The sequence below is a fragment of the Hippoglossus hippoglossus genome, chromosome 3, assembly GCF_009819705.1.
Source record: "Hippoglossus hippoglossus isolate fHipHip1 chromosome 3, fHipHip1.pri, whole genome shotgun sequence".
NCBI classification, from domain to species: Eukaryota; Metazoa; Chordata; class Actinopteri; order Pleuronectiformes; family Pleuronectidae; genus Hippoglossus; species Hippoglossus hippoglossus.
In genome coordinates this window covers 30710714-30724468 of record NC_047153.1, presented here as the reverse complement: position 1 = coordinate 30724468, position 13755 = coordinate 30710714, and the positions used below count along the sequence as shown (strand labels likewise).

Below are 13755 nucleotides of genomic sequence, written 5' to 3'. Positions count from 1 at the left end.
GCTGCACTGTTCCTTTTTGTAAGCCGCTCTGACACATTGCAAACAGTGAAGCCAGAAACACACTACTCACAGAGATAGTCATGTCATATGGTGCATAATAGTAAATGACGCTGACATGTCACACTGAAACATCAATGTGTTCACATAGCTTATACCTTATAGGAAGACAGAACAATAAACTAAATTTATTAAATTACCATTTGGAGTGCTGTGTTTTCCAGCACAGATATTTTTTCTCAGGTAAGCACTACAGAGTGCTGCTTTAAAGGTTCAGTGTGTAGAATTGAGTGACATCTAGTTGTGAAGTTGCATGTTGCAGCTGAATACCCCTCACCTCACCCTCCCCTTCCAAACATTGAAGAGAACCTGTGGTAGCCTTCAGTTGACATAAAAGGTGTTTAGTTAGTCCAGTCTGGACTTCTGTAAAAAGCATGGCTGCCTCTGTAGAGGACCCGCTCCTGATGTACATATAAAGTATTTAAATATAAAGGGCCCATTTTAGGGTAAAAAAAACAACAATTTGTACGATTTAGATGAAACACACTAGTGAAAACATCACTAGGATTATTTTATATAAAATGTCTACCTATAGATCTCTTTCACCTAAATCTTACACATTGGACCTTAAACTGCACAGTATATAGGTGCCTGGAACTATTTAGCATCTTGAAACTTAAAGGGGACATAGCATGCAAATTCCACTTTGTTAGTGCTTCTACAGGTTAATGTGGGTATCTGGCATGTCTACCAACCCAAAAACTCTGGGGAAAAAACACTCGCGCGTTTTGTTATAGTTCCTCTAAGTCAGAAACGTCATGCTTGAGCGACTCGATTGCGCTTCCTGGGTTTTGTGTCGTAACAAGGAACTGGAAGTCTCCCTACATGGTCTTGTGTTCAGCACTACTGTAACCCCCGAACCCCGACATTCAACGGGTACAACAACAAGCGGAGAAAGCAGAATCGCGGGCTGACCTTATATATACAGTCTATGGGGCTGACCAGCGGAGAAATGCTCGTCCCGTGTGAACAGCCAGGCGGCTGCGCGCTTGAGAACGGCGCTGCGCTGCCTCGCAGCGGTCTTCCACACTGCCAGCTGTGTGGAAGACTTCCGCAGTGTTCAGCTCTACTGTACGCCGGGTTACAGTAGTTATGCCGGGTTACAGTAGTTATGCCGGGTTACAGTAGTTACGCCGGGTTACAGTAGTTACGCCGGGGTACACCGGACGCGGAAGCGCCGCAGCGAGGCAGCGCAGCGGCGTTCTCCAGCACGCAGCCGCCTGGCTGTTCACACGGGACGAGCATTTCTCCGCGCTGGTCAGCCCCATAGACTGTATATATAAGGTCAGCCCGCGATTCTGCTTTCTCCGCTTGTTGTTGTACCCGTTGAATGTCGGGGTTCGGGGGTAAATGATGGTCTTCATAGCCCCCCCCCCTCTCTTTCTCTCTCTGTCTGTCTGCTTGTGTGCTTGTAGTGGATGGGCAGAGGGGGACATTTAATTATGTGATTGGGAAAATTAAAACTCCAGGACAACAGAAGGGGAATACAAAGTATGGGATGCATATTTGATAATTTATATCATATAAAATATGTAATTTATATCGTTTAAAATCATGGGGGGAGAGGGGGGAGGGGGGAGCTGGCTCATTAGCATTTAAAGGAACAGGCACTCAAAACAGGTCACTCTGTGGAGGGCTGTTTTATACAGGGTAAAAAGGAGCTGTTTGAAATGATCCTTGTGGTATTTTGACCAAAGTATGTTACAGACATTTCATTAAGACCCCAAGGAACCATATCAACTTGTGGTAAAATGGGCATGCTATGTCCCCTTTAAGAACAATGCACAACAATGTGTGTGTGTGTGTGTGTGTGTGTGTGTGTGTGTGTGTGTGTGTGTGTGTGTGTGTGTGTGTGTGTGTGTGTGTGTGTGTGTGTGTGAACTGATAATTACATGGTATATTCCCCATCTAGTCCTATATTCTAAAATAGTTATTAATCGATGAAGTCGGATCCTATCTCATTTTAACTCTGATGTCCTGACGGTGCGCGTCACGTCTCCTGTTGTGTAGCAGGTTTGAACATGTGTCTCATAAACTCTAGAGCGAATCAAACAAACACAAAGTAAACGTCAGTCCTTTAAGTGTAAAGTGAGCGCAGGTCAGAGGTGGAGTGAGCAGCAAACAGACTCCGACAGAGACTCTGGCACAGGACGACCAGACCTTTAATGACCGTCTGTCTGATCCTGAAGCAGCAGTGGTTATAATTATTCAGCGGTGGAAACCCGCTGAAACAATGAATGTAGCTGAAAACATGAATCATTATGTTCAGTCATCCTCCTCTCAGGAGGAGCCTAAACATTAACACATGTGTTGCTCTTCCTACACTCTGTGCTGTGGGAGTCAGCCTAACCTGTGGCTGTAACTCTATTCCAGCTACATGATTGGTTCAGCGTGGATTTATTCTCATCATTGGCTGTTCGTGTTGTCTGTCATAACATGGACGACGTTATATTAACTTGTCTTAAATTTCTATCGAGGAAAAGTTATATCGTGATAATTATCGCTATCGTTTTATCGCCCAGCCCTACCTAAGGTACATATACACAACTCGCTGACTCACAACAGCAGTGATTGGTCCAATCGGTTAAATGTCTCGTCCATGTCTCAGTGGCTGGAGAAGCACACAACATCCCTCCCTCTTTCTTCCTTAATCAGTTTGATGTCCTGTCATAAGATGTCATCCCTCTTTTCTGAATCACAGATGTTCACTCCAACTCCAACATGATCCGCTCTGTTTCGGTTGCTATTGTTTGATATACACTCACTGTGGCTTAGAATACTCACCGGCTGCTTGGTTTTGGCTGTGTAGTATAAAGTATAAATGCTCACACAGCTTAGACCTCCTGCTTAGTGAGGCTACAGTGTACAATAGACTCAGCTTTGATCCTAATCAGAACTATAAACCAGGCTGAACCAGGTAAACCTGAGGTCACAACAAACACAAAGCTTTGATTCACATGCACTTTCATGGCAGCCTTAAACCAAAGCATCCCCTTCTTACACTCCAGGACAACTGGATGCTTTTCAATTTCTTAATAGGTCTCTGTTGAATCAGTGACAGGATAACAAATGCTGTATAAATATCTTCTTCATTAGTCTATTAGACTATTTGTTGTCTGCTTTAACTGATAGTATACAGTCAAATTTATTATGACATTTTGAGAATTACATTGTCTAGATTTGAGCTTATATGTGATTCCTTAAGCAGAGATTGTGCAGTGTGCCATCATTGTTTCACTGATGATGTCTAGGCTAATGGCTTATTTTTTCGATTCAAGTCAGCCAGGGCTGGGACTGTTTCCTTTTAAGTACAAGCTATGTTTATTTAATAATGCCCCTCTTTCTCAAAATTCCTGGTCTCTGTAACACAGTATTCTTTGGTTGTTTTGGATTTTTCTTTTCCATGTCAGAATACTGGTCAATATTCATCCCATCGCTGGTATGTGTGTTTACAAAAAGCAAATACACTTCACAAGGCTGTTGAAAATTACTGTCAATCTGTGGTTGTAACTCCACTAGACGAGCAATTGAGACACTGTCTGGTGCTGTCAGATTTGCCTGTAGATTGACTTTTGGATGTACTTCTTCTAAAAAGCTTTTCCTTAAAACACTAGGTATGTCTGCATATATGCACATTTAATATAGTTAATCACAAAGGACTCTGCCTGCTTTTATTCAATTTTGTAATTTTCTGTACATTTGGTTCTCGTGCTTGCTGTGCTTTTTAAGAACTCTCTCTCATTGTTCATTGCTCCCATGCCCTGACTTGTAATGAATTGCAGAGCACAAAGAGTGTAACAATGTTAGCCTCCCACAATAATTATGTCATTTGATCTGCAGAGTGGCACGAACGTCATTATACCTTGTGACTGAAGGAACAATATTCCCTGTTACTTTCCTTTCTGACTTCTTGTACTCCTCCAATGATTACTTGAGTACATGCAAGGCTCTGGTCAGTAGAGGAGTCAGTTCTCCAACAGTGATGAATGTATGGCAGCAATTAGTGTTTTGTACAAGTGCCATTAGTAGTGTATGACATAGTTCTCATGCTTCTACCTGCAGAACATTATCCTTTAATGGGTTTGTATATAAATCATGTGTGTGGGTGCGTGCGTGCACATTAGCGTGTGCGCGCACGCATCCAGGAAGCAAAATAAGAGTTTGAGAACTTTTTCAAATGCATTAAAAATAAATGTAATGAGATCACTGACACATGTCAGTGCGAGAACAGCTGCTCTCCAACAATGTGGAGCAGGGTGGCTCTCATAACTAGGGCCCGAGCACCTCCGGTCGGAGGCCCTATTGTATTTCGAAGGATTTGTATTTCCCTTTTGGGGCTTTTTCAGGGCCTAGACATGCTCAAATTGTTACCAAAGTTTGCAGGGAATTCAAAACCCCAAAAAGTAATTGTATTCTGGAGTAATTTGAAATGGGCGTGGAAAAATGGCTCAACAGCGCCATCTAAGGAAAAGCCCCTCAGTTAGCTTTCACCGATCTTCACAAAAATCATAGCCCAGGTGTATCATGACCAGACAAACAAAAAAGGTCTGAGGTGCAATTGGAAAAAAGCAACAGGAAGCCCGCCATTTTGACTTTAGTGGCCATTTTTCACATTTTTACTTTGATGTACTTGTCCCATGGCTTTCATCAGATCAACTTCAAATTGAGATGAGTGTCATCACAACAAGATGGAGATGAAAACTAACCCAAAGATCGATTTTTCGTCACACGGTGTGACCGTGGCGTGGCGCCAAAGTTTGATTACACGCCATCAAAACACGAGGTTCTGTATCTTGGACATACATGGTCCAATCGAGTCCAAACTAGACATGTAAGACAAGTGTCCCGGCCTGATGACATCTACACAGAAATCATGACTTAAAATCACAGCGCCCCCTGCTGGCTACAGGAAGTGACATGTTTTATACTTTGATGAACTGCTCCTGGCTGCTTTACAATATACAGCTCAAAAGAGCTCAGTCAAGTCATTGGACCATGGTCAGAATTGTGACATTTCCTCAAACCGTGTAAACATTGAGGTGCAGCGAAGGTTCATCCTTCGCCAAAGGAGACGATGTTGTCATAAGTCCAGTGTGCATAGTCCTATCACCGCCAAACTTCTGTCTCATGATCAGAGACCAAGCCTGAACAGCTCTATGTGTCAATATTTCCTCAGTGTCATAGCGCCACCTACTGATTCGCCATGAAACGGGAAGTACTTTGTAAATCCACTCTGCATTATCCAACCGGCTCCGAACTACTGACCTATGATCACAATCCTGACCTGACCAGCTCCATATATTAATATTACTTCAGGGTCATAGCGCCACCTACTGATCAGTGTGAAAATTAAGTTGTGGTAACATTGTCCAATTGACACAAAATTGCTCATGCTACATCAGAGCCCCTACTTGAACTGATCTATATGTCTGTATGTAATAATAGTGCTGGCGCCACCTACTGGCAACAGGAAGTAAGCTTTGTTTTACAACTATCATTCGATTTACATTTTCAAAGTGTGATGTGCAATTGATAGCGTGGACCGTAATGAACAATTAGTAGGCAAGGATTGACATCGCGTGACGGACGCAGGAAGTGAAGCGTTTGTCCTTGCCGCAGTCCGCAAAACGCATGCAACGTGGAGACGTGCGCTTGGTCATTGATCGCTCTCTCCACCGACCGCAACAGGCTTCAAAATGCCTGTGCTAGGGCCCGTTAGTGCTACAACGTAGCCCTAGTTATTGAAATTGTAAGGATTATTCTTATTTATTTTTTTGGATGGACAGACGGACGGATATTATTTTATTTATTATTTTTCGTCCGTCTGTCTGTCCGTATTATTTTTTGGGACGGACGGACGTCTGTCTGTCTGTCCGTATTATTTATTTTTTTGGACGGACAGACGTAAATGTCGCACGTTGTGGTAACGTGGATTTTGTACTTTTACCGTTGCCTTCAACAGACAGCAGAAGAAGAAACTGGGACATTTTTGTACATTTGTGACTTGGTTTTGGGGAAACCTGAAATTTAACCTTATAACCTCCTCCTCCTCCTTAACATAACGATGTTCTGGAAACTTTGCAGATCACTGTTGTAATGTTGCTCTAAATGCACCGAATCTCATGCATGAAACATGAGCACGACAACAACTTTGTGCATTGTGCGTTACCAAACACTGAAACTGGGTTCATCCACCCATCAAGGGCTTGGGTGGATGAACTTTAAAGAGGAAGACCGTCCGTTTTCCACCTTTAAGTTTGAACCTGGAGAAGACTTGGATGGGGTCGAACCGCCCTCGTCATGTTGCAAGCATAACTAACCCATAACAAAGAATAATAATGTGTGTGTGTGTGTGTGTGTGTGTGTGTGTGTGTGTGTGTGTGTGTGTGTGTGTCTTTGCTTTTTCTCTCTCTTCTCCTGCTCCTTCTTCTCTTTCAGCTCCTTCTTCAGTCTCTTTTCTTCCTCCTTCTGAGCTTTTCTTTCATCCTTTCTTCTTCTGGCCTTGTCGCTGTCTGATATGAGGGCCAGCTCCTGAAAAGACAGAGATGACACGTGTTTCATTATTTTCACTAAATCTGAAACAAACTCACAATCCAACAAGTTATTGTTCAAATAAAACTGAGCTGATCAGGTCACTTACCTGAAGCTTAATAGTCTTCACAATTAGGAACTTGATATCCTCATCCATCTTCTCAGATTTGATTTGTGAGTCTTCCTGCAAATTGAGCAACTTCTTCTCCGTGGCTTTAACCAGACTCTTCAGCTCCTTGATTTTTTGAAGGCAGGTCTCTTTCTCCGACTGCTCACTCCTGAGGGGATTCTTCAGATTGTTGACTCTTACGTCCCAGTCAGTATCACTCTGATGGATCTGAGTCTGCATGGCCGTCAGTTTTTTCGTGAGCTCAACATTCCTATGCACGTCTTCCTGCAAATTGAGCCACTTCTTCTCCGTGGCTTTAACCAGACTCTTCAGCTCCTTGATTTTTTGAAGGCAGGTCTCTTGCTCCACCTGCTCACTCCTGAGCTGATCCTCCAGAGTGTTGACTTTAAGGTCCCAGTCAGACTTAAGCTGATGGATCTGAGTCTGCATGGCCGTCAGTTTTTCCGTGAGCTCAGCATTCTTTTGCAAGTCCTCCTGCATGTTGAGCCACTTCTTCTCTGTGGTTTCTACCAGACCCTCCAGCTCCTTGATTCTTTGAACGCAGACGTCTTTCTCCAACTGCTCACTCCCTAGCTGATTCTCCAAAGCGTTGGCTTTGAGGTTACAGTCAGTCTCGCTCTGGAGGATCTGAGTCTGTGTGGTCTTCAGTTTGGCCATGAGTTCATCATTCTTATCGACCAGTGCGGTCTTTTCACTTTGGAAATTACTTCATCTTTTTCCCTGTCGACATCCTCAACCTTCTGCTTGTACTCACGTAACTCCTCTGTTATCCTCTGAATGACAGCCTGTGGCTCTTCGGGGGGATTGTTTAGGAACTGTATATCTTTGTCCTTCACGATCAACCTCTTGTTCATTTCCCTCAGCTTGGACTCTAGTCCTCTCTGTACCACCTTGGCATTCTTCAATTTACTCTCCAATGACGCAATCCCAGCCTGCATCCGTGTCTTGTCCTTATTCCATTTGCTGTTCTTGCTGTTCATCAGCACCTTAAGAGCTTTGTTCTTCAGCGACAGCTTCATATGCTTTAACTCTGAGACTTCCAGTTGTTGCAGGAGGCCTTCCATTGTTTTCTCTGAGTTTGGCTCTGTGTTGCTGTTGGAGCAGTTGTCTTGTAGACTTATGATTCTCTCAGCTGTTGACTGATCGAGTTTTCGTTGAGCCTGCTGATTAAAGTTTGCTTTAATGTCTTTGATCTCACTATTCAACAACAAAGGAGTCTGTGTTTTACTGTGTTGCTGTTGCCGTTGTTGCTTGGACGGACAGACGGACGGACGTCAGACTTTTTTTTTTTTTTTTTTTCGTTTTTTTAACAGATCTATATGTCTGTATGTAATGTAAGTGTAAGCCACCTACTGGCAACAGGAAGTAAGCTTTGTTTTACAACTATCATTCGATTTACATGTAATTCTCACCGTGTGATCTGCAATTGATTGCGTAGACAAGGATCGACGTCGCGTGACAGACGCAGGAAGTGAAGCGTTTATCCTTCCCGCAGTGTGCAAAACACATGCAACGCGGAGCCGTGTGCCCGGTCGCCGATCGCTCTCTCCACCAACCGCAACAGGTCCTGAGTTGCGTGTGCTCGGGCCCGTTCAGTGCTACAACGTAGCCCTAGTATTCCAACTAAATCTCAGGATTTGCCTGCTCTTGCTGTTATGTTTTTATTTCTATTTTTTAATATCAGACCTTACCCGCACAGAAAATCTTAGTAGGTTTCTGAGAATGAGCATGGCTTTTACCCATGCAGTAGGAATCCTGCCTGTGTTTGTGGGCTGTTAAAAAAATCATGAAGTCTATACGTCCTCACGGGCAGGCACACAGGATTCCGCATAAAACTATTAGATACTCACTGTGCACATTCACATGACAAGCAGACTGTAAGCGTAATATATGTCCCACCCACCTCCCACCTCCACAACCAATCAGCTTCAAAAGTTAATCATATGGAGATACCTTACCAAGTTACAATCGGTCCTTGCTTTGTTTTTGTACACACACACATTCATATATTCTTGATTTTATTTCGTGTAACATTTGTAACTTTGTGCTGAAGAAGTGTGGGTGGGTGTGGGTGCGGGTGCGTCTATCCTATGCATATCCTCAGGCCACTAGTACATCTCATCGAATGATAACATTCATGTTAAATATTGTTCATAATCTCCTACAAATGAAATAAATTAAAGTACTTACCTCATCAGTGATGCTTGATAAAGTTGATGTGTAGGCACTCTGCAGGCCACTGAAGCAACAGAAGCTCACTGTTATGTGTATGAACAAGTCAGTCGCCCTTTCAAGGTGACACACACACACACACACACACACACACACACACACACACACACACACACACACACACACACTGATCATACCATAACCACAATATCAGTGTCATCTGTTAATGTTTTTCTTGTATGTTCCTCCAGGTGTTGGAGGTCTGCAGGAGTGGGTCTTGAAGTCAGCCACCCTATCAACCTCCCCTGCCTGCCCCCCCTTCACCCCACTCAACTTTGAGGCCACGCCCATCGTACGGGTAGCAATAGAGCCCAAACATCCAAGTAGGTCTTGGACGGTACACACATGCCTACTTCATAATGTTGACCTTTTTTTAATTCCCTCTTTTTGTCTGAAGACAGCAGCTCTGTGTCTGACGGTCAACCCAGTCTATTGATATTGTTGCTGTGATGATGACTGGTAGCCTTTAACCAATAAGCCTAGTTAACAATGATTTTAGCATAAAACTAGAATGGTAATCAGTAGAGCGCATACCTCCACCCAACAGTTCCTTCATGGTCAATGGTACTGTATGTATTTACACATGTAGCTTTTTTCTAGCCTTGATGCCTTATGCAGTACAGTTTTGCCATTCACCTATTCACACACAGATTCATGCAGTGCTATCTACAGTATGTGCAGCTGTCACACATCACTCACAGCTGTCAGGGGCAATTTGGAGTTCAGTATGTTGCCCAAGGACACTTTGGTAGCCGACACTGAATGAGGATAGAGTGGCATTGAACTGGTTACCCTCTGGTTTGTGGACAACCTGCTCTAACTCCTAAACCACAGTCGCCAAGTGAAACCACATTTAAAGTCACTAGATCTTTTTATTTGGATCGGCACAAACCCAAATATCATTCCCCTAAACATACCAGATTTTTTTCATTAAGATCTATGAATTGGTCTCTGTCTTGTAATGTTAAAAAAAGAGGGGGAAAAAATTCTGGATTTGCCCCTGATCTGGATAAGTGCCAAAATTGTATGGGTTCTTCCCTGTCTTATACCGCATCCTATCACCAATTTTTATGGTAATCTGTCCAGTAGTTGTTGCATTATCATCCTAACTAACAAACAAAGACTTCCTTACTAGAGGTAATACTACAGACTAAATTTGCTGCTGATGTATAGACCAGTGGTAATTAAAAAGAGTGGGGGAAACCCTGTCTCTGAGCTCTGAGCTTGGTTTTTGCTCTCATATGCATTATCATGAGACCTTATATTTAGACCTGTGGTGTGTGACCACGGTTCTACGTGACAAAGCGTAGACAAAGCGTAGAAACATTTCAAAGATGATCAAGAGAAATTGTGTTTCATAGCATATGGTAATGGTCTGTAAATGGACTGTATTTATATAGTTCATTTCTAGTCATATCAACCACTCGACAAGTTGCATTCTTGCCCAAAGACACTTCAGCATGCAGTCAATGCACCAAAAAGCTCTTCCTCCTGAGTCACAGCCAGTCCCGGAGCAAACTCTGAACATGCTCATGCATGAAATGTGACATTTCAGTGTTTCCTTTACTAAATAAACATTTTTTATTGTGCTTTTATATTGTCATTATAGGGTATTGAAAGTAGTTTGATGAGAAAAAGTATAAATTTAACCAAATTCAACAGTAGACTGCAATTTGCCATGCCAAAATGTTAAAAAAGATTTATGTTTTGGACTGCAAATACAGGAAAGAAAAGGCACTGAATGGGTTTCCACCTTCTGTATTTGTATGTTAGGTGAGATGCCAAAGCTAGTGCGTGGAATGCGTTTGTTGAACCAGGCAGATCCCTGTGCTGAGGTACTGATCCAGGAAACAGGAGAACATGTTCTGGTCACTGCTGGTGAGGTTCATCTCCAACGCTGCCTGGATGACCTCCGAGAACGGTTAGTCTGTCATCTCATAATATCTATTATATATATATATATGCTTCTCCTCCCACCTCATCAAGAGGTGAAGTGCTTTCAAGTTCATTTTTACAGGAAGTCTGATCAAGTGCATCGGTATTAATAACAGTACCCTTAATGTGCTGTCTGCTTTCCCTACAATAGATTTTCATTCTTCCCCATTTGTGTTTTCTTCTAAGTTTGACTGTGCCTGTTTTGTCTATTTGTTGGACTCCTGTGTTGTGACTGGGTTTATATATTGGGTTATGTAGGTTCAGGCTGAATTCAGTGTGTGTTTATATACTGAGCGACTCGGATCAGAAAGAGAACTGAACTGTTTCCAATTTCAGCAACATCGTTATCTGGTTATCATCTCACATTGATTGCTGTTTCTCTGTCTTGGCCCTGCTGGCCTCCACAGAATAACAACACAAGTTCACTGACAGCCACAATGATTGATCCAGAATTTTCCCAAATTAGTTTTTTGTCATAGAGTGACTGTTGTGTCCTTATACCATACAAATTGAACTAAGACTAAGTTGAGACAGTTTTCTTGCTGTTCCTATAGAAAAGCCCTGGAGATTAATTTGTGACATTGGATCAAGAAATCTTATAGTACTGAGAGTAGTTACAAAATAACTGTAGATCTAAGAATTGTGCTTCTTTTTTCCCTTTAATTACCTTTCAGTGACAAATTTTCAAAAACTTTTATTTCTGTGTCAGAATAATGTTGTAAAACTCATGATAAAGTAGGTGTGTGTGGGAACAGTATGTTCACAGGCTACTGCTCTAACAAGCCCTTATTCAGTCCTGCGTTAAAATGGGTTATGCTTAACTTCACTTTTTCCTAGGTGAAGTCACAGTCTCTCATTTTGACCCTTTGGTATTTGTTGGGATACAACAAAAAGGATATATCATCTTAATTAGTGAGCTCAAGAGGTGCTGGACTGAGCCAGGCTTCTTCCCTGTTTCCCCTCTTACTTACATCATCTGTTTTGTTTCTGCGCTAAGCGGCTAAAGGCAGTTGCATATTTACTGTGCAACTGCAGGCTTTCATCACTTTGTAGCAAGACAATTGATTAGGTGTTTTACCAAAATGTCAAACTGCCCGTTAAGAGTTCCCATGTGTGATGTTGTGGGCACGGAGGTGGCTCAGAGAGCACCTCCACGTACCAGATGATTCATCAGTGCAGCTGAGGGCTGTTGGCTGATTGATCCTCTGGTTCAAAAGGCAGCAGCAGAGCTTCCAGAGAGACACATGGGAGAGAAGCTCATGAAGGAAACACGCACAGAGACTGAGCTGAGCTGCCACGCCAGCAGAAACTGCTGGCCACTTTAAGTTTAGTTTTGCTCCATGTAGGAAATACAGATGCTGAAAAGCGACTGTTTCCTCACTGGCTGTGTTTGGGAGACACCATGGTACATGTGGTCTGATGGCATTTTGTAAGAGCTAGCTCCAATGAGCACACTGAGAACACATGTGGATAACTTTAAATGCAAGCATTGTAAGTTAAAATGAAAACGACCACCGTGTATAGAGGTGCAATTACAGATTACAAATACATAGAATGGTGGTAGAAGGGTGGCTGTGGCTGAGGGGCAGAGTGGTCGCCCTCCAACCTGAAGGTCGGCAGTTCAATCCCCAGTCTTCCCAATCTGCATGCCGAAGTGTCCTTGGGCAAGATGCTGAACCCCCGAATTGCCCCACATAGAACAACAAAGTGCTGCTAATAGATGCACTGTATGAATGTGTGTGTGAATGTAGAACTGTACTGTAAAGAGCTTTGAGTGAAAAGCGCTATATAAATACAAAACCATTTACAATGCTGTAAAAAGCTAAACGGAATATAAAATAGTATTAGATATTTTTATATTTAAGTGAAACAACTTGTGGTCTCTAGGAAGGTAGAAAGACAGAAGCATGACACAGCCTTATTGTCTGCTTTAACTGAAGCTGCCTCAATCTAGTACAGAGATGTTAAAGGTTCAGTGTGTAGAATTTAGTGACATCTAGTGGTGAGGTTGCATGTTGTAGCTGAATACCCCTCACCTCACCCTCCCCTTCCAAACATGAAAGAGAACCTGTGGTAGCCTTCAGTTGTCATAAAAACTGAAAAGGAGTTTAGTTTGTCCAGTCTGGACTATTGTAAAAAAACATGGCGGCCTCCCTAGAAAGGACTCCTTTTTTTTTTATTATCAGCCGCTGTGGCTGAAAACACAACCAGAGTGATCAGAGTGAAGCAAAACAAGCAATTTTACAGAGTTTGTAAACTTAAGATCAGTAAAAGAAATATAAAAGTTTACACCCATTGACCAGGCAAGTAGAAATGCTTGTACGATGTCCTGCATGTAATACAAGAAACTTGCAGTAAATACAAGCTTACGTAAATTACATTGAGGCTAATTGTCAACTTATTTGTCTTGACTCTGCCCTATATTAAATATTTGGTACTGCTATACTTGGTGTTGGTGTGAATTATACTGACCCCTGACCTCTTTTAATGTAAAGATGAGAAACCACCATGAAAAACACTAAATGATATAATGTAGTCTAATACAATTGCACATATTCCAGTTTCCAAACTGACCGCAGTGTTTAATCAACACCTCTCTGACACTGTGTCATGTTGGCTGGCCGGTGGCAGTCTGAACCCTTTAAGACATCGCTGGCAAACAGCCTGACCTGCAGTGTGTCACGCTCAGAATGAGGTCAGCACTGCTCAGCCACCAAGCGAGCACAAGACTGTGACATCACACCACTCTGAGGGGTTTATCTCTCTCTCTCTCTCCCCCTCCCCCACCCCTCTCACCCCCCTTACCACAAACATAAACACAGACATCTTTTTTAAGAATGACCCAGTGAACCCTGGGTCAGACAAGATGC

General features: G+C 42.7%; 1 protein-coding gene across 4 annotated transcripts in view; it reads left to right on the top strand.

Moving 5' to 3' along the window:
• Positions 1 to 13755, top strand: part of efl1 (elongation factor like GTPase 1) — a 105916-nt gene that overhangs the window by 52118 nt on the left and 40043 nt on the right. For all 4 annotated transcript variants that reach the window (XR_004613015.1, XM_034577674.1, XM_034577684.1 and 1 more), the window contains exons 16-17: positions 9142 to 9273; positions 10724 to 10871. Coding sequence is in view for 3 of the 4 variants with exons in the window: in XM_034577674.1 (XP_034433565.1) it covers positions 9142 to 9273; positions 10724 to 10871 (280 nt within the window). In the remaining variant the exon portion in view is untranslated. The remainder of the gene's footprint in view (positions 1 to 9141; positions 9274 to 10723; positions 10872 to 13755) is intronic.